General features: G+C 41.2%; 1 protein-coding gene across 1 annotated transcript in view; it reads left to right on the top strand.

The window, feature by feature from the left end:
- Nucleotides 1-26,978, top strand: part of ADAMTS12 (ADAM metallopeptidase with thrombospondin type 1 motif 12) — an 808,982-nt gene that overhangs the window by 404,091 nt on the left and 377,913 nt on the right. The window contains exons 4-6 of the mRNA XM_073620835.1: nt 19,452-19,648; nt 25,046-25,129; nt 26,300-26,424. Of these exons, the coding sequence (XP_073476936.1) occupies nt 19,452-19,648; nt 25,046-25,129; nt 26,300-26,424 (406 nt within the window). The remainder of the gene's footprint in view (nt 1-19,451; nt 19,649-25,045; nt 25,130-26,299; nt 26,425-26,978) is intronic.

The raw sequence follows: 26,978 nt of genomic DNA, 5'->3' as shown, positions 1-26,978 counted from the left end.
AGCCATGGTTATGGGACTAATAATGGAAGTCTCTGAGGCTGAGTCTGTATTATCAGACGGTAAAGTAGATCTCAGTGAGTCCAGAGCACTATCTACCGTTAGGCTGCGGACACGTGGGGCTGCTATAATGGTGCCCGGCGATACTCTCTGTGAGCCTCGGAAGTATCGCTGAATGCCACTGCTCGGGGTAGAGGGACGGTTACCTCCAGCTGACGATCTTGTCCGGTAGCGTCTAGTAGTTATCATGCCTCTCTGACATGCACGGAACACCGTCAATTCAGCGGGATATAGCGGGATGGTCAGGAGCTCTCTTCAGATGCGTCTTCATTGCCATTGCTAAGCCACGCCCCTTTACGGCTATATTTTATGTGTGATGCAATTGCTGTTTACATACGTGTGTATGTACATGCTTGCATGTGCAGGAGGGTAGGGGGTGCTTTTAAAAAAAGTTAAAAAATGTTTTATTAATTTTATTATACTTTTTTCTTTACACTTTTTTTATTTAACCTTATTGCTATCACAAGAGGACCAACAAGTCCCCTATTTAATAGCTTTGGACAGGTGACAGGTACTCTTTATGGAGATATCCGGGATCTTGTAGACCCCCCGATGTCTCCCCTGCCCTCTGAAGCAGCTATAAATGCACAGATTGTACTTGATTTGCTGCTTCACTGGGTGTAACAGTTAGAAAATTACAGCTCTGAAACCAGAAGTGCCAAAAGCATTATCACCTGGGAAACACAGGGAAAGATGGCTGTAAAAAACACTGATCACCAACTGTAAAAAAACAATACCAAAAGTGTTTAAAACAATTCTTTTCTAAAGATTACAAAAAAAGCCATTGCTAAAAATAAACGATTCCACCTATAAATATTGTTGAATGAGGTGATGGTAACAGTCTCTCTACAGAATGCCTCCGGAGATTTAGCTGTGGGAAGCAGTGGGTGAGAAGATGCTCTGGTCTCCCTGAGGCAATGGTGTAGATCAGGGGTCTCAAACCGGTGGCCCTCCAGCTGTTGCGGAACTACAAGTCCCATCACGCCTCTACTTGAGAGAGTCATGCTTGTAACTGTCAGCCTTGCAATGCCTCTTGCACCTGTTGTCCAACATGGAGTGGCATAAGTACCAGTTTTGCAGGTAGTACTGGAGCTGTTGATTAAGTGGGCAAGATTGTAAGAATTGTTATGCCTTCCAGTGACTGGAGTTGTTAAGCTAGTTCTCCAGTCCCAGAGGCCTATAGCTTTGCAGGGATGATATCCAGACGTGTGGCCCATGGTTCCAGGTCAATGCTGTAGTGAATTGCATTCTCACAGTGGCCCATAATACATAGGAGCTCAGCAGAGGCATAACTAGAACCTTCAGGGCTTCGGTGCAAGAAACCATGAAGGGCCCCCCTGACCGTCGGGCCCTTTCCCCTGGTCCCCGGGCCCTTTCCAATGATCCTGGGGCCCATTAATCCCATTAATGGCCCTTTATAAGCCCTGGTTTACACTGCTGCTAAACACATGAATTTCAGTGGGTGTCATCTTAATTATTGTGACTCAAGTGGCAGTGACAAAAAAGGAGGTACCTCCACTGTTTTTCTGTGACTTTGGTGTCATTCAAGTGCGATAGACTGCAATGTTAAATTACAAAAGTCGCAAGCAAGTTGCAAGAAATTGATAAGCAAGTCACAAAGAAATCGCCGGCAAGTCGCACAGCCTTGGGGTTGCAGCAGTGTGAACTGAGCCTTACTGTCCCACTATATGCACATAAAGGTATATAAAAAACTACTCAGATAAATAAAGCAGAAGTACTTGTGAAAGAGGTGATGCGTGTAAACAATACGTAACAGGGCTAGGGTGTATTAAATGCAGACAATACCCTAGGCAGATAATAATACTAATAAAGTGCTGCGTGCTCCTGAAAGTGAAAAATGTGCCTTAGTTCCAATTAATCAAATGTCCATATGTGTGTAAAAGAATATACCACTAATGCAAAGTGTGTAAAATACAACCAGTCTCCCTGGCATAAAAATGCAGTAAAGTGCAAAGTGCTCCTGAACAAATGTGTCTTAACCTCAATGCATCAAATACCATAAAAATAAATAAAAATAAAAAATGTACCCGCAGGTGAATAAACAATAGTGGCAATCAAAACAGAAATTTTGCAAACCAAGCACACAATTTGTGGCATAAAAATAGAAAAAATAATAATTTAGAAGATATCCCCAACAAGTGTGCATAAAAATATATAGAAAGGTATATAAATGTCCAAAGTTCAAAATCCCAAAAAATGTGTCCTTATAGTGAAAAAACAGTGATCTCAGCTTTAACTGATGTAGTCCCCGTCCTCCACCGCACACCCACTCGTGCTTGCACTCACCGGACTACCTCACCCCTGCAGGGGTAAAGGCATATGTGGAAAAATCCCACGATGGCGAATCCAGGGGGGGGGGGTTTCCTCCGTTGAAGGGTGTTATGTCCTTAGTAATATCCCCAGTAACGAACATCCATGTAAAGTGAGGAAGAAGGAAACTTCATAGCGTAACTCCACAAAAATTATATGAATTTTATTGATAAAAGTCCATGACAAACGTGCTAAAAAGTAAATCGTAAAAACAAATGTAAAAAACGCCGGAGCTGACAGTGCTCCAGAAGCCGGGTCTCAGCTGTTGAGCAGCGTGGTGTGGCGTGCGTTCCACGGCTCACAGCTGAAAACCAGAACAAACACAGAGAAGGTACTGACGTGTGCGTATCACGAGGCCACGCCTTACGCGTTTCGTCATCAAGACGTCATCTGAGGCGCGGCCATCTTGGTACTCCACACGTCTAAATAGGGAAATGGAGGTGCCGCGGAAGCCAATCAATTGCTCCTAACCTACCCTCGTGACCTCTAATCGAGATCATGTGGTATACTTGCTGTTGGTAATGCGCCATCATGTGGATGTAATAAATAGTTACATGTTTAGGCGCCTCCATTTAATTTTACAAAGTGAAATAAATATAAATAATGATCGGCAAGAAGATGTAAACCAATGCTAAAATATAAAAATTATAATGCTGGATATAAAAAATGTAAATATATAAATCACACTGCATACCCCAAGACGCACAATGTCACATCAAAATGCATATATGAAGATATATGCATAAAAGTTTTATATATATATGTAAAAAATAGGATAAAAAATGGGATAAAAATAAGAGTAAGAATACAAATACAAATATATTCAAAAATTAAAAAGGGGGATCTTACAAGCAGTAGAAACATGGTGCGTAATGGGGGACAACAGACACAGAAAAAACATTAAAAGAAATATATGTGCTTGTAAAAATGATGTGTGCAATTAGACCTATCTTCAGAAAAGGGAGGCAGTAGGGATAAAAATCCATAGAAGTCAAAAACCTATGCAGTCAGAGCCTAAGGCCTTGGTATAAAATACCGATAAACTGCAGTAGAATGTGTGGGGTACACGAAGAGAATAAAGTAGAGATAATTCAAGTGTTGGTGTAGATGAGGGTAAAGACTTAAAAACCACAGACTAGGTCTAAGTTTGATATAATTAGAGGAGTTTTGGAATTGCAAGGGGGTTGGTATAGTTGATGGGGGGCATCTAGAAGTTGGACAAGAAACAATTGAGGTCTATCTCTACGTTCAGACCCCTGGGGACAAGGCAGTCCAAACGATGTATCCATCTTGTTTCATTCTGTGATATCATCACCCTTTTGCTGCCCCCCCTCCAGTGATTTTTGACGGTATCAATACCGTAAAAAATCAGCCCGGACGGGTCCCTGTGGTGGAATTCATCGAAGTGTCTGGAGAGATTATGTTTAGGAAACCCTTTTCTGATGTTATTAATATGTTCCCTAATCCGTACACAGAGGGGTCTAGTAGTCCTGCCCACATATTGCAGTCGGCAGGGACATTCGATGATGTAGGTTACATGGGTGGTATTGCAGGTGACCAGCTCCCTAATCTCATACTCCTTGCCATTCCTGGCCCTAAAAGATGTTCTCTTTTTAGGTTGTTTTTTACTGACCCGACAGGCCAAACACTTTTGACATTTATAAAATCCCTTCATATCAGAGAACAATTTTACATTCTTAGGAGGATCAATAACGTTATGGACCAGGTGGTTTCTGAGAGTAGGTGCTCTCCTATAGATGAACCGAGGTTTTTTTGTCAGTAAATTCCCAAGGGTTCTATCGGATTTTAGAATCGGCCAATATTTCCTTACAATGTGCTCAATAGATCTGTATTGATTGTTGAACCCTGTGACAAAGGAGATGTCTACCGGAGAATTCTTCTTATTGTTACCCTCCTTTGTTAACAAGGAGTTCCGGTCATATCCTTGTATCTCATTTCTTATTTTGACCAGAGTTTCCGGGTCATATCCTTTATCAGAAAATTTCTTAATTAAGGTATCTGTCTGGTTCCGATAGTCTTCGATATTCCCGCAGTTCCTCCGTATTCTCAAGAACTGCCCCTTGGGTATGTTCTTTTTCCATTTCGGATGGTGGCAGCTCGAGATGGGTATATACCCGTTGCGGTCAGTGGGTTTAAAAAAGTCCTTGTTGACAGCTCTCCATCCTGTTTAAAAATCTGTAGGTCTAGATATTCTATCGCGTCCCAGTCAGTCTTTCCAGTGAAGGAAATGCCATATTCGTTCTGGTTGAGTTCAACCAGGAACCTCTCAAAGGAATCAGAGTCCCCTTCCCACAGGATAATTACATCGTCAATATACCGACGGTAAAACTTTATCTCGGGTCTTCTGATACCATATATGTAGCGCTCTTCCAATAGGTCCATAAATAAATTCGCCACACTCGGCGCGTATTTGGCACCCATAGCAACCCCCTTCTTCTGTACATAGAAATCTTTTTGATACCAGAAGTAGTTACTCCCCATCACCAGTTCCAGGCCTTCCAAAATAAATTGTATTTGCTCTTGCTTGAGGTCTGAACATTCGTGTAAAGCTTTCTCAACCCCTCTAAGCCCATCCTTCTGCTTGATACTTGTGTACAATGAATTGACGTCAATCGTTGCCAAAAGACAACGATCAGTTCCAGTGATTGTTCTCAATTCATTGATGAGTTGAGTGCTATCCCTGAGATAGGACCTTCCCTTTACCACTGCTGGTTTCAGAAAACGATCTATGTATTCACCTAATCTCGAGAATAGGGAATCCAACCCACTAATGATAGGTCTACCCGGTGGTTTATTCAGCCACTTATGTATTTTGGGCAGATAGTATATAACCGGGGTTTTCGTGGAATCCGGAATCAGGTATCTGGCTTCTTTTTTGTTCAAAATTCCTGCTACACTCCCCTTTTTTACCAGTCTTTTTAGGTTCCTTAGATATTGTGGTTTGGGATTACACTTCAATTTTTTATAAGTATTTTCAACTCCCAGTAAATTATTCATTTCTTCTTCGTATTCCTCTTTCTTCAGGATGACCAGACCCCCTCCTTTGTCCGCGGGTCTTATTACCACCTCCTTCCTCTTGCCGATCTCTTTAATCGTTTTCCAAATATGGGAGCTTCTGGATTTCTTTGTGCTCATTTTGGCCAGGTCATTCTCTACCATTCGTTTGAACGAACCTATACATTGATCCCCCGGGACCTTGGGATTGAAAATGGAATTGTTCCTAAGTTCAGTGTGGGTATAACCATCAGTTCCGCTGGCTCCACTGACTTTTTTATTCAGAGCATAATACTTCTTTATCTTCAATTTCCTAATGAATTTTTGTAAGTCAATGTACACTTCGAACTTGTCAATCACTTTTTCTGGTGCATATTTCAGTCCCAAGTCCAGTATCTTTAATTCATCATCCGTAAAGGTTGCTTCACTTAGATTGTAGATTCCTTGGCCTAGTATTCCCTTCTTCTTTTTCGGCTTCCCTCCTCGTTTCCCTCTGGTCTGTTTCTTTCATAACCTCTGGATTGGTATTCTGGCCCTCTCTCTGAGTTCATGTTCCTTCCATCTTCTAGATTCATACGTGGATGTTGTGGGGAAAACTGATCTTGGTACCCATTCGTCCTCTGTGTCCTGTACATACCGGGTGGAGGATCTCTCCTCTGTGGACCATAGGGGTCTCGCCCCGTCCTCCTCCAACTGGGTGGATGATATTGTACCCTCGCATTCCATCTCCCAGGGGGTCTGTCTCGTGGTCTTCCATGCTGAAAATCCCTCTCTCCTTGGTAGTCTCTCCTATTCCTAGGGTCCCACTGAGGCATACGTGCTCTCCCATATCTAAGTGGGGAGTAACGATTGCGAGTAGATACATTATATCTTGGGGTACCTGGAGATCTTCCATAATGCTCATCCCTCCTGTTTTCCAAATGCCTAGGTGGAAAATTGGGGGTTCTGGGGATCTCTTCTCTCCTATTTGGTGTTGTATGTTCAAATCTGGTATGACGCGGAGTATTCGGGTTCTGAGTATCTCCCTCTATAGAATCATCAATAAAGTTGTCAACCAAGGATAATTCCTCCATGTCTACATTTGTTTCACCCGACTCCATCTGCCATTTATAAACCTTCTTGTTGGTATAATCTAAGACGTCCCTTTTGTATTTCTTTTGTTTTTTAGCCTGGATGTCTGTATCATATTTTTTGATATGCTCTTGCAGCTCCCTTTCTTTAACTTTATAGTCATTCTGGCTGCTAAATGGTAACAGTAGTGATTTTATTTCATTGATGCTGACCTCCACCATCCTCATTTTCAATTGTCTCCTTTTAATGATATTCCCAAGGAGTTCCTTCTCACATTTAGAGAAGAAGGAATACCACTCCTCCATAAGGGTGGCATCATTCAGGCCATCATTGGGGTTCAAGTCCCATCTCAATCTTCTCGGTGTCATACTCTCACCAATATATGTCTCAAGGGTGGCAATATCCCACCACACCCTGAGTTGCTTTTCAAGCAAATGTCTAAGCTGTTTGAAAAGACTGTTCATGTCCTGCATATTATTGACCTGTTCCTGACTAAATATCCCTGTGAGGTTAATATTGCGATTCACCATATAGCCAAAAATATCCATAGCTGCAGGAATGGGGAGTACACCTATAGGTGACTCAAAATATGTATGGCAGTAATTCCGCGCTTAGGAAGAGAAGGGACTGCTGCCCCCCTACAAATGAATATCACCAAGGTGATATCCAAAAAATGGGTAATGATCTAAACAGGGGTGTTGGCGCTGTCCGGCTATATGCACATAAAGGTATATAAAAAACTACTCAGATAAATAAAGCAGAAGTACTTGTGAAAGAGGTGATGCGTGTAAACAATACGTAACAGGGCTAGGGTGTATTAAATGCAGACAATACCCTAGGCAGATAATAATACTAATAAAGTGCTGCGTGCTCCTGAAAGTGAAAAATGTGCCTTAGTTCCAATTAATCAAATGTCCATATGTGTGTAAAAGAATATACCACTAATGCAAAGTGTGTAAAATACAACCAGTCTCCCTGGCATAAAAATGCAGTAAAGTGCAAAGTGCTCCTGAACAAATGTGTCTTAACCTCAATGCATCAAATACCATAAAAATAAATAAAAATAAAAAATGTACCCGCAGGTGAATAAACAATAGTGGCAATCAAAACAGAAATTTTGCAAACCAAGCACACAATTTGTGGCATAAAAATAGAAAAAATAATAATTTAGAAGATATCCCCAACAAGTGTGCATAAAAATATATAGAAAGGTATATAAATGTCCAAAGTTCAAAATCCCAAAAAATGTGTCCTTATAGTGAAAAAACAGTGATCTCAGCTTTAACTGATGTAGTCCCCGTCCTCCACCGCACACCCACTCGTGCTTGCACTCACCGGACTACCTCACCCCTGCAGGGGTAAAGGCATATGTGGAAAAATCCCACGATGGCGAATCCAGGGGGGGGGGGGGGTTTCCTCCGTTGAAGGGTGTTATGTCTTTAGTAATATCCCCAGTAACGAACATCCATGTAAAGTGAGGAAGAAGGAAACTTCATAGCGTAACTCCACAAAAATTATATGAATTTTATTGATAAAAGTCCATGACAAACGTGCTAAAAAGTAAATCGTAAAAACAAATGTAAAAAACGCCGGAGCTGACAGTGCTCCAGAAGCCGGGTCTCAGCTGTTGAGCAGCGTGGTGTGGCGTGCGTTCCACCGCTCACAGCTGAAAACCGGAACAAACACAGAGAAGGTACTGACGTGTGCGTATCACGAGGCCACGCCTTACGCGTTTCGTCATCAAGACGTCATCTGAGGCGCGGCCATCTTGGTACTCCACACGTCTAAATAGGGAAATGAAGGTGCCGCGGAAGCCAATCAATTGCTCCTAACCTACCCTCGTGACCTCTAATCGAGATCATGTGGTATACTTGCTGTTGGTAATGCGCCATCATGTGGATGTAATAAATAGTTACATGTTTAGGCGCCTCCATTTAATTTTACAAAGTGAAATAAATATAAATAATGATCGGCAAGAAGATGTAAACCAATGCTAAATATAAAAATTATAATGCTGGATATAAAAAATGTAAATATATAAATCACACTGCATACCCCAAGACGCACAATGTCACATCAAAATGCATATATGAAGATATATGCATAAAAGTTTTATATATATATATGTAAAAAATAGGATAAAAAATAGGATAAAAATAAGAGTAAGAATACAAATACAAATATATTCAAAAATTAAAAAGGGGGATCTTACAAGCAGTAGAAACATGGTGCGTAATGGGGGACAACAGACACAGAAAAAACATTAAAAGAAATATATGTGCTTGTAAAAATGATGTGTGCAATTAGACCTATCTTCAGAAAAGGGAGGCAGTAGGGATAAAAATCCATAGAAGTCAAAAACCTATGCAGTCAGAGCCTAAGGCCTTGGTATAAAATACCGATAAACTGCAGTAGAATGTGTGGGGTACACGAAGAGAATAAAGTAGAGATAATTCAAGTGTTGGTGTAGATGAGGGTAAAGACTTAAAAACCACAGACTAGGTCTAAGTAACAGCAAGTATACCACATGATCTCGATTAGAGGTCACGAGGGTAGGTTAGGAGCAATTGATTGGCTTCCGCGGCACCTCCATTTCCCTATTTAGACGTGTGGAGTACCAAGATGGCCGCGCCTCAGATGACGTCTTGATGACGAAACGCGTAAGGCGTGGCCTCGTGATACGCACACGTCAGTACCTTCTCTGTGTTTGTTCCGGTTTTCAGCTGTGAGCGGTGGAACGCACGCCACACCACGCTGCTCAACAGCTGAGACCCGGCTTCTGGAGCACTGTCAGCTCCGGCGTTTTTTACATTTGTTTTTACGATTTACTTTTTAGCACGTTTGTCATGGACTTTTATCAATAAAATTCATATAATTTTTGTGGAGTTACGCTATGAAGTTTCCTTCTTCCTCACTTTACATGGATGTTCGTTACTGGGGATATTACTAAGGACATAACACCCTTCAACGGAGGAAACCCCCCCCCCCCCCCGGATTCGCCATCGTGGGATTTTTCCACATATGCCTTTACCCCTGCAGGGGTGAGGTAGTCCGGTGAGTGCAAGCACGAGTGGGTGTGCGGTGGAGGACGGGGACTACATCAGTTAAAGCTGAGATCACTGTTTTTTCACTATAAGGACACATTTTTTGGGATTTTGAACTTTGGACATTTATATACCTTTCTATATATTTTTATGCACACTTGTTGGGGATATCTTCTAAATTATTATTTTTTCTATTTTTATGCCACAAATTGTGTGCTTGGTTTGCAAAATTTCTGTTTTGATTGCCACTATTGTTTATTCACCTGCGGGTACATTTTTTATTTTTATTTATTTTTATGGTATTTGATGCATTGAGGTTAAGACACATTTGTTCAGGAGCACTTTGCACTTTACTGCATTTTTATGCCAGGGAGACTGGTTGTATTTTACACACTTTGCATTAGTGGTATATTCTTTTACACACATATGGACATTTGATTAATTGGAACTAAGGCACATTTTTCACTTTCAGGAGCACGCAGCACTTTATTAGTATTATTATCTGCCTAGGGTATTGTCTGCATTTAATACACCCTAGCCCTGTTACGTATTGTTTACACGCATCACCTCTTTCACAAGTACTTCTGCTTTATTTATCTGAGTAGTTTTTTATATACCTTTATGTGCATATAGCCGGACAGCGCCAACACCCCTGTTTAGATCATTACCCATTTTTTGGATATCACCTTGGTGATATTCATTTGTAGGGGGGCAGCAGTCCCTTCTCTTCCTAAGCGCGGAATTACTGCCATACATATTTTGAGTCACCTATAGGTGTACTCCCCATTCCTGCAGCTATGGATATTTTTGGCTATATGGTGAATCGCAATATTAACCTCACAGGGATATTTAGTCAGGAACAGGTCAATAATATGCAGGACATGAACAGTCTTTTCAAACAGCTTAGACATTTGCTTGAAAAGCAACTCAGGGTGTGGTGGGATATTGCCACCCTTGAGACATATATTGGTGAGAGTATGACACCGAGAAGATTGAGATGGGACTTGAACCCCAATGATGGCCTGAATGATGCCACCCTTATGGAGGAGTGGTATTCCTTCTTCTCTAAATGTGAGAAGGAACTCCTTGGGAATATCATTAAAAGGAGACAATTGAAAATGAGGATGGTGGAGGTCAGCATCAATGAAATAAAATCACTACTGTTACCATTTAGCAGCCAGAATGACTATAAAGTTAAAGAAAGGGAGCTGCAAGAGCATATCAAAAAATATGATACAGACATCCAGGCTAAAAAACAAAAGAAATACAAAAGGGACGTCTTAGATTATACCAACAAGAAGGTTTATAAATGGCAGATGGAGTCGGGTGAAACAAATGTAGACATGGAGGAATTATCCTTGGTTGACAACTTTATTGATGATTCTATAGAGGGAGATACTCAGAACCCGAATACTCCGCGTCATACCAGATTTGAACATACAACACCAAATAGGAGAGAAGAGATCCCCAGAACCCCCAATTTTCCACCTAGGCATTTGGAAAACAGGAGGGATGAGCATTATGGAAGATCTCCAGGTACCCCAAGATATAATGTATCTACTCGCAATCGTTACTCCCCACTTAGATATGGGAGAGCACGTATGCCTCAGTGGGACCCTAGGAATAGGAGAGACTACCAAGGAGAGAGGGATTTTCAGCATGGAAGACCACGAGACAGACCCCCTGGGAGATGGAATGCGAGGGTACAATATCATCCACCCAGTTGGAGGAGGACGGGGCGAGACCCCTATGGTCCACAGAGGAGAGATCCTCCACCCGGTATGTACAGGACACAGAGGACGAATGGGTACCAAGATCAGTTTTCCCCACAACATCCACGTATGAATCTAGAAGATGGAAGGAACATGAACTCAGAGAGAGGGCCAGAATACCAATCCAGAGGTTATGAAAGAAACAGACCAGAGGGAAACGAGGAGGAAAGCCGAAAAAGAAGAAGGGAATACTAGGCCAAGGAATCTACAATCTAAGTGAAGCAACCTTTACGGATGATGAATTAAAGATACTGGACTTGGGACTGAAATATGCACCAGAAAAAGTGATTGACAAGTTCGAAGTGTACATTGACTTACAAAAATTCATTAGGAAATTGAAGATAAAGAAGTATTATGCTCTGAATAAAAAAGTCAGTGGAGCCAGCGGAACTGATGGTTATACCCACACTGAACTTAGGAACAATTCCATTTTCAATCCCAAGGTCCCGGGGGATCAATGTATAGGTTCGTTCAAACGAATGGTAGAGAATGACCTGGCCAAAATGAGCACAAAGAAATCCAGAAGCTCCCATATTTGGAAAACGATTAAAGAGATCGGCAAGAGGAAGGAGGTGGTAATAAGACCCGCGGACAAAGGAGGGGGTCTGGTCATCCTGAAGAAAGAGGAATACGAAGAAGAAATGAATAATTTACTGAGAGTTGAAAATACTTATAAAAAATTGAAGTGTAATCCCAAACCACAATATCTAAGGAACCTAAAAAGACTGGTAAAAAAGGGGAGTGTAGCAGGAATTTTGAACAAAAAAGAAGCCAGATACCTGATTCCGGATTCCACGAAAACCCCGGTTATATACTATCTGCCCAAAATACATAAGCGGCTGAATAAACCACCGGGTAGACCTATCATTAGTGGGTTGGATTCCCTATTCTCGAGATTAGGTGAATACATAGATCGTTTTCTGAAACCAGCAGTGGTAAAGGGAAGGTCCTATCTCAGGGATAGCACTCAACTCATCAATGAATTGAGAACAATCACTGGAACTGATCGTTGTCTTTTGGCAACGATTGACGTCAATTCATTGTACACAAGTATCAAGCAGAAGGATGGGCTTAGAGGGGTTGAGAAAGCTTTACACGAATGTTCAGACCTCAAGCAAGAGCAAATACAATTTATTTTGGAAGGCCTGGAACTGGCGATGGGGAGTAACTACTTCTGGTATCAAAAAGATTTCTATGTACAGAAGAAGGGGGTTGCTATGGGTGCCAAATACGCGCCGAGTGTGGCGAATTTATTTATGGACCTATTGGAAGAGCGCTACATATATGGTATCAGAAGACCCAAGATAAAGTTTTACCGTCGGTATATTGACGATGTAATTATCCTGTGGGAAGGGGACTCTGATTCCTTTGAGAGGTTCCTGGTTGAACTCAGCCAGAACGAATATGGCATTTCCTTCACTGGAAAGACTGACTGGGACGCGATAGAATATCTAGACCTACAGATTTTTAAACAGGATGGAGAGCTGTCAACAAGGACTTTTTTTAAACCCACTGACCGCAACGGGTATATACCCATCTTGAGCTGCCACCATCCGAAATGGAAAAAGAACATACCCAAGGGGCAGTTCTTGAGAATACGGAGGAACTGCGGGAATATCGAAGACTATCGGAACCAGACAGATACCTTAATTAAGAAATTTTCTGATAAAGGATATGACCCGGAAACTCTGGTCAAAATAAGAAATGAGATACAAGGATATGACCGGAACTCCTTGTTAACAAAGGAGGGTAACAATAAGAAGAATTCTCCGGTAGACATCTCCTTTGTCACAGGGTTCAACAATCAATACAGATCTATTGAGCACATTGTAAGGAAATATTGGCCGATTCTAAAATCCGATAGAACCCTTGGGAATTTACTGACAAAAAAACCTCGGTTCATCTATAGGAGAGCACCTACTCTCAGAAACCACCTGGTCCATAACGTTATTGATCCTCCTAAGAATGTAAAATTGTTCTCTGATATGAAGGGATTTTATAAATGTCAAAAGTGTTTGGCCTGTCGGGTCAGTAAAAAACAACCTAAAAAGAGAACATCTTTTAGGGCCAGGAATGGCAAGGAGTATGAGATTAGGGAGCTGGTCACCTGCAATACCACCCATGTAACCTACATCATCGAATGTCCCTGCCGACTGCAATATGTGGGCAGGACTACTAGACCCCTCTGTGTACGGATTAGGGAACATATTAATAACATCAGAAAAGGGTTTCCTAAACATAATCTCTCCAGACACTTCGATGAATTCCACCACAGGGACCCGTCCGGGCTGATTTTTTACGGTATTGATACCGTCAAAAATCACTGGAGGGGGGGCAGCAAAAGGGTGATGATATCACAGAATGAAACAAGATGGATACATCGTTTGGACTGCCTTGTCCCCAGGGGTCTGAACGTAGAGATAGACCTCAATTGTTTCTTGTCCAACTTCTAGATGCCCCCCATCAACTATACCAACCCCCTTGCAATTCCAAAACTCCTCTAATTATATCAAACTTAGACCTAGTCTGTGGTTTTTAAGTCTTTACCCTCATCTACACCAACACTTGAATTATCTCTACTTTATTCTCTTCGTGTACCCCACCCATTCTACTGCAGTTTATCGGTATTTTATACCAAGGCCTTAGGCTCTGACTGCATAGGTTTTTGACTTCTATGGATTTTTATCCCTACTGCCTCCCTTTTCTGAAGATAGGTCTAATTGCACACATCATTTTTACAAGCACATATATTTCTTTTAATGTTTTTTCTGTGTCTGTTGTCCCCCATTACGCACCATGTTTCTACTGCTTGTAAGATCCCCCTTTTTAATTTTTGAATATATTTGTATTCTTACTCTTATTTTTATCCTATTTTTTATCCTATTTTTTACATATATATATATAAAACTTTTATGCATATATCTTCATATATGCATTTTGATGTGACATTGTGCGTCTTGGGGTATGCAGTGTGATTTATATATTTACATTTTTTATATCCAGCATTATAATTTTTATATTTAGCATTGGTTTACATCTTCTTGCCGATCATTATTTATATTTATTTCACTTTGTAAAATTAAATGGAGGCGCCTAAACATGTAACTATTTATTACATCCACATGATGGCGCATTACCAACAGCAAGTATACCACATGATCTCGATTAGAGGTCACGAGGGTAGGTTAGGAGCAATTGATTGGCTTCCGCGGCACCTCCATTTCCCTATTTAGACGTGTGGAGTACCAAGATGGCCGCGCCTCAGATGACGTCTTGATGACGAAACGCGTAAGGCGTGGCCTCGTGATACGCACACGTCAGTACCTTCTCTGTGTTTGTTCCGGTTTTCAGCTGTGAGCGGTGGAACGCACGCCACACCACGCTGCTCAACAGCTGAGACCCGGCTTCTGGAGCACTGTCAGCTCCGGCGTTTTTTACATTTGTTTTTACGATTTACTTTTTAGCACGTTTGTCATGGACTTTTATCAATAAAATTCATATAATTTTTGTGGAGTTACGCTATGAAGTTTCCTTCTTCCTCACTTTACATGGATGTTCGTTACTGGGGATATTACTAAGGACATAACACCCTTCAACGGAGGAAACCCCCCCCCCCCCTGGATTCGCCATCGTGGGATTTTTCCACATATGCCTTTACCCCTGCAGGGGTGAGGTAGTCCGGTGAGTGCAAGCACGAGTGGGTGTGCGGTGGAGGACGGGGACTACATCAGTTAAAGCTGAGATCACTGTTTTTTCACTATAAGGACACATTTTTTGGGATTTTGAACTTTGGACATTTATATACCTTTCTATATATTTTTATGCACACTTGTTGGGGATATCTTCTAAATTATTATTTTTTCTATTTTTATGCCACAAATTGTGTGCTTGGTTTGCAAAATTTCTGTTTTGATTGCCACTATTGTTTATTCACCTGCGGGTACATTTTTTATTTTTATTTATTTTTATGGTATTTGATGCATTGAGGTTAAGACACATTTGTTCAGGAGCACTTTGCACTTTACTGCATTTTTATGCCAGGGAGACTGGTTGTATTTTACACACTTTGCATTAGTGGTATATTCTTTTACACACATATGGACATTTGATTAATTGGAACTAAGGCACATTTTTCACTTTCAGGAGCACGCAGCACTTTATTAGTATTATTATCTGCCTAGGGTATTGTCTGCATTTAATACACCCTAGCCCTGTTACGTATTGTTTACACGCATCACCTCTTTCACAAGTACTTCTGCTTTATTTATCTGAGTAGTTTTTTATATACCTTTATGTGCATATAGCCGGACAGCGCCAACACCCCTGTTTAGATCATTACCCATTTTTTGGATATCACCTTGGTGATATTCATTTGTAGGGGGGCAGCAGTCCCTTCTCTTCCTAAGCGCGGAATTACTGCCATACTTACTGTCCCACTGTTGGACCCTTTCACATGTTCTGCAGTGGCCCCCTTTCTGGGATTCCCCATGGTGCTGGAATGCCAGGGTCCAGTCGCAGGTGCGACCTTTGTGACCCTGATAGTAGTTCCACCTCTGGAGCTCAGTGACAAGGGAGGTGAGACAAGGGAAGACTGCTGTTCACAAAACCCCAGACCAATCGCTCCACTATTACACCACGACTACTCCTGACCCAGAACCGGCTGCTTTCTTCTCTTCCCACGTTTTGGCTGTGAATAATTAAAGCAGATTTTCAGCCCATCTCTCAGGTGCCCCCCTATGTTTACCGGACACTGAACTACAGAAACATGGACAAGGAGACTCTTTTACAATCATTTCAATTTCACTCTTTGTTGTTATGCTGAATATTGTGTTGCACTATCCCCTCTAGTCAGCAGAGGGAGAACTATATCCAGTAAAGCCAATGGACTTCTATGCAGAACGCTGAGGATCATGGAAGTTGTAGTCTGAAACATAAATCCCAGCATGGGATTAATGGACCTTTACAATACAGTTCCTGCAGGACATGGAGGAGGAATGGAAGTGGTGGAACAGCTTTTATAACCTCTTCCTTTCTACAGCGTGGGTGTAAGCATGGTGGTGGGTGTGTCATGGTCTGGGGTTGCATGAGTGCTGCTGGCACTGGGGAGCTACAGTTCATTGAGGGAACCATGAATGCCAACATGTACTGTGACATACTGAAGCAGAGCATGATCCCCTCCCTTCGGAGACTGGGCCACTGGACAGTATTCCAACATGATTATGACCCCAAACACACCTCCAAGACGACCACTGCCTTGCTAAAAAAGCTGAGGGTAAAGGTGATGGACTGGCCAAGCATGTCTCCAGACCTAAACCCTATTGAGCATCTGTGGGGTATCCTCAATGGAAGGTGGAGGAGCGCAAGGTCTCTAACATCCACCAGCTCTGTGATGTCGTCATGGAGGAGTAGAAGAGGACTCCAGAGGCAACCTGTGAAACTCTGGTGGACTCCATGCCCAAGAGGGTTAAGGCAGTGCTGGAAAATAATGGTGGCCATTATAATGTCAAAATATTGACACTTTGGGCCCAATTTGGAGATTTGCACTTCGGGGTGTACTCACTTTTGTTGCCAGCTGTTTAGACATTAATGGATGTGTGTTGAGTCATTTGGAGGGGACAGCAAATTTACACTGTTATACAAGATGTACACTCACTACTTTACATTGTAGCAAAGTGTCATTTCTTCAGTGTTGTCACATGAAAAGATATAATAAAATATTTACAAAAATGGGAGGGGTGTACTCACTTTTGTGAGATACTGTATGTGAGAAATGTCAGAATTGGCTCACTTTTGAAGTGGTTAAACATGTAAAAGTGGCCAGAAAAGAAGCACAAATTGTGAAAGTTGTAATGTCATACCCTTACATTGGTGGTCCATGAAAACCTGCCCCTCACAATATTGTTTACAAAAGAAAAAACAGTACATTATAGTAAATTCACAGGGAAATGTATATTTAACTGCATGTGGATTTATTACTGATTTTTTGTACCATGTTGAGGTCATGAACTGTGGAAAATTTATATTCAGAATATCATCCTGTTTCTCCCATCGTGTAAATCGCTCATCAGCTATTTGTCATTGTAAAATGTCCATTTGATGTCACCAGGGAATATAAGTAGAGTGTTTACCTGCTCATGAAAATTTTCACTTCTCCTCGATCAATGTGAATAATAATAAAACCATAATGGTGACACACGTCAGAAGCTTGGCAGGAAAGTCAATTAGCAGCTTTCTGTGGGATCGGGTAAATTATGTGTATCATTTTTAATGAATATAAATAAAATCATAGTTAAGATAATGAAACAGGCATATTTATTATGTACAAGTGTAATGATTTTACGGGTGTAATCACAAAGTTCAATGTACAAGTAAACCATAGAAATAATGATAATTATTTCAGTTTGGTTGCTATGGGTTGCTTAACTTTGCACACCATAGTTATACACATCAGAGGAGGGCTACATTCAGAGTCCATTCTGATCTCAGCAATTTGGTGTATTGGATTAAGGCCAATGTGTTAAAACACAATTTGTGGAAATGACTGTGCATTAAATAAAGGCAGCCTACTTAACCACTTGCCGACCGCCCTATAGCACATTTACTGCTACAGGGTGGCTGCGCTGCACAGGATCACGTATATATACGTGATCCTCCATTTCCGTGTGTCAGACGTGAGTGTGCGCAGAAGGAGGCTTGCTCCTGCTGGGATTCTACACAGTGGGAGCTGATCAGCGGGTCCCGCGGACCCAGTGTCTGCCAGGACAACCTGATCGTTCAGAACACAGGCAGAATAGTGATCTGCCTATGTAAACAAGGCAGATCGTCGTTCTGTCAGTAAGGAAGGCATGAATCCTGTGTTACTGCAAAACAGGGACAAAGATCTAAGCCTTCTACTAGTAAAAGCCTCCCACACTACTGTTGAACACCATCTACACACACAATTAACCCTTTGATCGTCCCTAATGTTATAGTGGTTGTAAAGTCAGAAGGTTTTTCTCGTCTTATTAGGGAAAAAAATGCAAACCCATACTTCTCCTTTAAAAATTTCACTATGCTATAAAATCACCCAAAAATATCCATAGCAACACAACATGGGAGTAAAATAGGCTCAGTATCAGTTATCCGTAGGGGTAATAAGTGGTCCTATACCAATAGTCAGTGGGAAGAATGGTGCCTCAGTAATGGTGTCAATGGGAGTATTAAAAGCCCAACCAGCATGGGTGTCATTGAAAGTAATAAAAGACCCCCTCACACCTAGGTACCTTTTCCCCCTCCACCTTCCCTCTAGCTTCCTTTCTTTCTTTCTTTCTTTCTTTCTTTCTTTCTTTCTTTCTTTCTTTCTTTCTTTCTTTCTTTCTTTCTTTCTTTCTTTCTTTCTTTCTTTCTTTCTTTCTTCTTTTCTTCCTTTCCTTCTTCCTTTCTTCCTTTCTTTCTTCCTTTCTTTCTTTCTTTCTTTCTTTCTTTCTTTCTTTCTTTCTTTCTTTCTTTCTTTCTTTCTTTCTTTCTTTCTTTCTTTCTTTCTTTCTTCCTTCCTTTCTTTCTTTCTTTCTTTCTTTCTTTCTTTCTTTCTTTCTTTCTTTCTTTCTTTCTTTCTTTCTTTCTTTCTTTCTTTCTTTCTTTCTTTCTTTCTTTCTTTCTTTCTTTCTTCCTTCCTTCCTTCCTTCTTCCCATCTTTTTCTTCCCCTTTATCTCTCTTCTTCCTGGAAGCCAATTATTCAACAAAGGATTGATGCCATGTTAAGGGAAACCTGCTGTATCAGCCCTACGTCCACCACTTCTCTCATTGTTTCGCTCTATTGAACAAATGTTAATAATAATACCTTACTGTTTGTAATGCCCTGTTGTTTGTATTACTATATATGATATAATATGATATGATTGCTATTCTGTTGACATGCTGGTTGCTCGGCTTTTGGGCATCTATTTCTACACTGTATTTGTACCTCTCTCTATGATAAAATAAAACCAAAAAATAGAAAAGAAAGTAATAAAAGACTCTGGAATCAGTGAAAGTAATCAAAGACCCCAGCATTGATGTCAGTGGGAGTAATAAAAGACTCCCCACAGCATTGGTGTTAATAAAAGTTATAAAAGACCTCCATATCATTGGTGTTCAGTGGTGGTAATGGAAGTTAAAAATCTGAATCCTACTTTATTTCAGATAGCTACAAGTATGCTCTGCAGCAAGAGGCTCAGCGGGAGAGGTGGGAGAGGAAGTACATGAAGGGTCGAAGGATTTCCCCACGGTCAATCAGCAAAGAGAGATGGGTGGAAACTTTGGTTGTTGCTGACACCAAAATGATTGAATATCATGGCAGTGAGAATGTGGAGTCCTATATCTTCACTGTGATGAATATGGTAAGTTCAGTGTATGAAATACAATTTACCAACATGGTTTTATAAGAAAATGCTGGAATGTTCTGAAAAGCCTGGCATTTGTGTATTATAACTGAAGTTTAGGTATGGCAATTTTTACATAGCTACATTGGTCCAGCAATGTAAGTATGTATGTATGTTCCATACCTGGCCTATCCCTATGGAAACTGGAAATCACTGTAGCAGGCACTGCTACTACAGTAATCTTCACTATCTTCTGGGTCCCGTGTCAAGTGGCTGTTCTTCCACATGAGGTCATTCCCTCAGCACAGCGCAATTCAGAGAGCACTTTGCATTTTCGCAATAAAAATTGAGGATGAGGTGGAATGGCAGGCAGCCATCACGATATCCACCTCCGCCTGTCAGAGAACATGGCATGGGACCCAAAAGCTAGTGAAGATCACTGTGGTAGCAGTGCCTACTACAGTGATCTCCAGCCTCCAGGGGGATCCCTTAGGGACAGAGGAATTTGGTTCCAAAAGAGGAACAGCCTTTCCAAAGCAAGGACAGTTGGAAGCTATGGAGATATAAATGTTACTATGTCTAACCTCTTGAAGAATGGATAGGACCACTGTCATGTTATCACTGCATTCTGTGACCACATAGTATACATTTCTCCTCACTGGGACAGGAAGTAAGGGAGAGCCTCTTTTTCACTAAGGGCCCATTTGCACCATATACAGTGGGTATAGAAAAGAATCATGCCCTTTAAAATAATCACATTGTGTTGCTTTGCTGCCTGAAATGAAGACAGACACAGTTTTTATTTTATCCAGCTATATTTACTAGTGCAACTTATAGCATCCAAGTGAAAGATATAACACCAACATGTCAGAAGAAAAAAACAAAAAAAACAAAAAACAGAATCACTGAGTTGGAAAATGGATCACCCCCCCCCATGTCAGTATTTTTTTGGACCACATTTTACATTAATTACAGCCTTTTAATGTGTTGGGATTTGTCTCTACTAACTTTGCACATCTAGACTTTGCAATAGTGTCCACTCTTCTTTGCAGAACTGCTCAAGTTCAGTTAAATTTGATGGTGACCGTTTGTGAACTGCAGTCTTCAAGTCATTCCACAGATTTTCAATGGGGTTTAAGTCTGGGCTCTGACTAGGCCATGCGAGGACATTCACCTTTTTCTCCTTCAACCACTGTTTGGTCATTTTTGCTGTGTGCTTTGGGTCATTGTCACGTTGGAAGGTAAACCTTCTTCCCATTAACATCTTTCTGGCAGAGGGCAGCAGATTTTCCTCAAGAATTTGATGGTATTTTGCCCCATCCATTTTTCTTCTATCCAGACAAGTGCTCCAGCCCCTGCTGCAGAGAAAAAAACCCCATAACAGGATATTACCACCTCCATGCTTTACTGTAGGAATGGTCTTATTTGGATGGTGAGCTGTACTGGCTTTCCACCAGGCATATCGTTTAGTGTTGAGGCTAAAAACTTCTAATAAAAAAAAAAAATAATAATAATAATAAAGATGCCGTAAATCAATAACCTATTTTGTAGGCGCTATAACTTTTGTGCAAACCAATCAATATACACTTATTGTGATTTTTTTTTACCAAAAATATGTAGTAGAATACATATCTGCCTAAAGTGAGGAACAAATTTGTTTTTGTTTTTTTTTTAAATTGGGATATTTAATATAGCAAATAGTAAAAAATATTGTGTTTTTTTCAAAATTGACGTTTTTTTTTTTGTTTATAGCGCAAAAAATAAAAACTGCAGAGGTGATCAAATACCACCAAAAGAAAGCTCTATTTGTGAGAAAAAAAGGACATCAACTTTGTTTGGGTAAAGAGTCATGTGATCTTGCACTTGTCATTTAAAGCAACACAGTACCATATCACAAAGATTTACCCTCTTCCTGGCCCTGTCAGGAAGAGGGTAAATCCTTCCGGGGCTGAAGTGGTTAAGGTGGTCAGATGAGATTAAATTGAATTATTTGGCATCAACACCAAATATGTCTGCCGGAAATCCAATACAGCTCACCATCCAAATAACACCATTCCTACAGCAAAGCATGGAGGTGGTAATATCTTGTTAATCTGCTGCCCTATGCCAGAAAGTTGTCAGTGGGTAGAAGGTTTACCATCTAAAATGACACTGACCCAAAACACACAGCAAAATGACCACACAGTGGTTGAAGGAAGAAAAGCTGAATGTCCTTGCATGGCCTAGTCAGAGCCCAGACTTAAACCCCATTGAAAATCCATAGAAAGACTTGAAAACTCCAGTCCACAAATGGTGACCATCAAATTTAACTGAACTTGAAAATTGGTTTCATTTTTAGTTTTTTCTGACATGGTGTTATATCTTTCACTTGGAGTAGATACAGCTGGATAAAACAAAAACTGTGCAATATTGCTCTGTGCTGCAATGGCACCATGACACACCTAATATGTGTGGTTGTGTTGTAGTAACTGCACAATACCACAATTAGATGGTAATAGGCACATAGACAGAAAAGGATTAGAACCTCTACCAAGTTATTATGATTGTCTGTGTCTTCCTGGTGAAAACTGCTCCACTCTTTTCTAGTCTTGTTGCTACAAGCTGTCACAGGGACAGGAAGTGGGGGAAAATGTCCCCAACAGGATCACAGACAGCAATGTGAATTTGACAGGAGTGTTTTCTTTCCTTGAAAAAACATTCATACCCCTTGACATTTTCCACATTTTACAACCAAAAACGTAAATGTATTTTATTGGGATTTTATGTGATAGACCAAAACAAAGTGGCACATAATTGTGAAGTGGATGGAAAATGATAAATGTTTTTCAACACTTTTTACAATTATCTGAAAAGTGTGGTGTACATTTGTACTTTGTAGAACCACCTTTCACTGCAATTACAGCTGCAAACCTTTTTGAGGATGTCTCTACCAGCTTTGCTCATCTAGAGAGTGACATTTTTGCCCATTCTTCTTTGCAAAATAGCTCAAGCTCTGTCAGATTGGATGGAGAGCGTCTGTGAACAGCAATTTTCAAGTCTTGCCGTAGATTCTCAATCGAATTTAGCTTTGGACTTTGACTGGCCCCTTCTAACACATGGATATGCTTTGATCTAAACCATTCCATTGTAGCTCTGGCTGTATGTTTTGGGTTGTTGTCCTGCTGGAAGGTGAACCTTCCCCCAATCTCAAGTCTTTTGCAGACTCTTAACAGGTCTTCTTCTACGATTGTCCTGTATTTGGTTTCATCCAACTTCCCATCAACTCTGACCAGCTTCCCTGTCCCTCCTGAAGAAAAGCATCCCCACAACATGATGCTGCCACCACCATGTTTCACGTTGGGGATGGTGTGTACAGGGTGATGTGCAGTGTTAGTTTTCTGCCACACATTGCGTTTTGCTTTTAGGCAAAAAAGTTCAATTTTTGTCTCATCTGCCCAAAGCACCTTCTTCCACGTGTTTGCTGTGTCCCCCACATGACTTCTCACAAACTGCAAACAGGACTTCTTTTAGCTTTCTTAGAACAAAGGCTTTCTTCTTGCCATTCTTCCATAAAGGCCAGATTTGTGGAGTGCACTACTAATAGTTGTCCTGTGGACAAATTCTCCCATATGAGCTGTGGATCTCTGCACCTCCTCCAGAGTTACCATGGGCCTCTTGGCTGCTTCTCTGAATAATGCTCTCCTTGCCCGGCCTGTCAGTTTCGGTGGAAGGCCATGGCTTGGCAGGTTTGTAGTTGTGCCATACTCTTTCTATTTTCAGATGATGGATTGAACAGTGCTCCATGAGATGTTCAAAGCTTGTGATATTATTTTATAACCTAACCCTGCTTTAAACTTCTCAACAACTTTATCCCTTACCTGTCTGGTGTGTTCCTTGGCCTTCATGATGCTGTTTGTTCTCTAAGGTTTTCTAACAAACCTCTGGGGGCTTCACAGAACAGCTATATTTATACTGAGATTAAATTACACACAGGTGAACTCTATTTACTAAGTAGGTGACTTCTGAAGACAATTGGTTCTGCTAGATTTTAGTTAGGGGTATTAGAGTAAAGGGGATTGCATACAAATGCATGCCACAATTTCAGATATTTATTTGTAAAACATTTTGAAAACCATTTATCATTTTCCTTCCACTTCTCAAATATGTGCCACTTTGTGTTGGTCTATCACATAAAATCCCAATAAAATATATTTACATTTTTGGTTGCAACATGACAAAATGTGGAAAATTTCAAGGTGTATGAATACATTTTCAAGGCACTATATGTAAAGCATGGGTGTTCAGCCTGTGGCCCTCCAGCTGTTGTGGAACCACAATTCTCATCATGCCTTTTAAGGGGAACCCCGAACCAAAGTTTTTTTTAAAAATTGCATGGGGGTCCCCCCAAAATCCATACCAGGCCCTTCAGGTCTGGTATGGATATTAAGGGGAACCTTGTGTCAAATAAAAAAAAAAATGGCATAGGGGTCCCCTCCAATATCCATACCAGACCCTTATCCGAGCATGCAACCTGGCAGGCCACAGGAAAAGAGGGGGGGGCGAGACAGCACCCCCCCGAACCATACCAGGCCACATGCCCTCAAAATGGGGAGCTTTGGAGTAGTGGGCCTCATCCCCACAACCCTTGCCTGGTGGTTGTGAGGGTCTGCGGGGAGGGGGCTTATCGAAATCTTCTGATGTCATATGACGTCAGAAGGGGATGGTGTAACGTAGCTAGGTGGCCCAGCCCCTTGCCTATATAAGAACTGTTAAAGCGAAGAGAGGGCATATGGCGGGTAGCCTCTTAGGAGGCCTTTTTTAGGGGTACGATGTATGTGATACCCATTCACATAGGGGGTGGGGGCAGGATCTGGGGGCCTCCTTGTTAAAGGGGGCTTCCAGATTCTGATAAGCCCCCCCACCCACAGACCCCAACAACCACAGCCCTGGGTTCTCAGGAAGAGGCCTTGCCCCCATCAACATGGGGACATGTTTTTTTAATTTTGGCATGGTAAGGACTGGGGGGGACCCTACGCTGTTTTTTAAAAAAAATTTCTATTGCCGGGCAAATGCCGGCATTCTTTATCTTTAAATTCACCTGTCAGTGGGGAAGCCCACTGACAGATGATGACTCATGGTTGTTAAGGACACGGGCGGCCGGCTTCCCGGCCCGCTGCTTAACAACCAGCTATTTCTTCACACAGAATTCTAATCAGTCGATCGTTTTTCGACTGATCCGAATTCGAATCATTCTGAAAAGTTAAATTCATTAGAAAATTAATACATTACATTTTTTTTAACAAAAACTAAACTAAACGAATTCCAAAACAAAACAAACTTAGTAACATAACGAATCTATCTGAAATGAAACACATTTTTCCATTCTGCACATGTCTACTTTACAGGTGTAAATGTATTTCCCATTATCTTTTATAGGTCATGGGACTGTTTCATGATCCAAGCATTGGTAATGCAATTCACATAAAAGTGGTCCGTGTCATCTTACTAGAAGAAGAAGAGGTAATGTGTCCATATTTGAACAACATAATAGTTGTTCATATATGATAAAGTGGTGGAGCATGAGGTTGCGGGATAGTGGAGGATGGAAGACATTTTATTTTCACATATACTTACTGACAACTTAGGACCCCTATTCTTAGGGTGTACTATTGTAATTGCTGCACTTTCGCCAATCAAATGTAACTTTGTGTGCACTAAATGCCTTTGCAAATGAAGTTATTATTCTACAAAAGTAGCGATGCCTTCATCACTGGGCTAAACAGAGCCTTTTCAAAGGGGGGGACAAGACCAATCACCCTGCACAAGGAGAGAGAGCAGCAGTAACCGGTCTTTATTACTGGAAGCTCCTGCACAGAGGTAAAGTTTACACTGGATTACTGCAATGGAAATACACAAAGTACACCAAATTCAAGTAAGAATACACATGACTGTTATATTTATTCAATTTTTGCTTATTCCATAGTTCAGCTTTAAATATTTACCTTATATGCATACAGGGATTTTTTTCAGCTGGAACTTGGTGGAACTCACTTCCACCACCTCTGGCCCTCTCCTTTCTGCTCATCACTATCAATTGTAGACCCAGAAGGTCTGGGTTTACAAGTGACAGCTTGTCTCCCAATGGCTCCCACAGAATGGAGACAAGGGAAATGAAGGTGCCGTGCGAATGCCGACACCCTCACTGGATGATCTTCCTGTAACCAAGAGAATCAGAGCCATCTACAGTGTGCGGGGAGGTACTAGAGCTGGCGGGGTGCTACAGCAACAAAAGTAAGACATGTGGAAGATAGTGGAGTGCTTAAGGGGGGGGGGGTGAAGATGGGGGCAGTGGAGGGGGGTGCATGTAGAGGTCAGAGCTGAAGAGGGGTGAAAGTGAGATGTAGATGAAGGATGCAGAGGTAAGCAGCTGTGGAGGTCAGCTGAACTCTGCACTCTATGTGTAGTGCACCCATCAACTCTGCACTCTGTATGCAGCGCACCCCTGAACTCTGCACTCTGTGCATAATGTACTCCTTTTAATGCTCCTTTAAGACCCTTCCACTGTTAGTGAAATTTGACCACACCCACTATTTCATGAGTTTTGGAGGGTCATGGTTGAATTCCTGCACTTATTTTCTGAGAAAAATGCCCTGCATGTTTATACAGTACCTGTCACTATTTTTCTCCTAGGAAGGCTTGAAAATCGTTCACCATGCAGATCAAACCTTGTCAAGTTTCTGCAAATGGCAAAAAAGTATAAATCCAAAGAGTGACTCCCATCCAGCCCACCACGATGTAGCAGTATTGCTAACAAGGTATTTCTTTTTTTTACAGTTTTTGTGTTTGATACATAGTATGCTATCTTACACTTTTGTAAGTATGTTGTCTAATTGGGTTTGGTGCCGGGGACAGCACAGGAGCATCAAGTAGAACTATGGCCAGCCTATGGACATTCTTCAAACATTCTTAATAAGCAGTAAAGAAAGTTTAAAGAAGACTCTATTGATCACTGTAGCTGTAGCCACTATGGAGTAGGGATGAGCTTCGAGTTCGAGTCGAACTCATGTTCGACTTGAACATTGGCTGTTCGCAAGTTCGCCGAACAGCGAACAATTTGGGGTGTTCGCGGCAAATTCAAATACTGCAGAACACCCTTTAAAAGTCTATGGGAGAAATCAAAAGTGCTAATTTTAAAGGCTTATATGCAAGTTATTGTCATAAAAAGTGTTTGGGGACCCGGGTCCTGCCCCAGGGGACATGGATCAATGCAAAAAAAAGTTTTAAAAACGGCCGTTTTTTCAGGAGCAGTGATTTTAATAATGCTTAAAGTCAAATAATAAAAGTGTAATATCCTTTTAAATTTCGTACC

The sequence above is a fragment of the Aquarana catesbeiana genome, linkage group LG01, assembly GCF_042186555.1.
Source record: "Aquarana catesbeiana isolate 2022-GZ linkage group LG01, ASM4218655v1, whole genome shotgun sequence".
Lineage (NCBI taxonomy): Eukaryota > Metazoa > Chordata > Amphibia > Anura > Ranidae > Aquarana > Aquarana catesbeiana.
The sequence above is the reverse complement of the archived record's forward strand: the minus strand, read 5'-3'. Positions and strand labels throughout refer to the sequence as shown.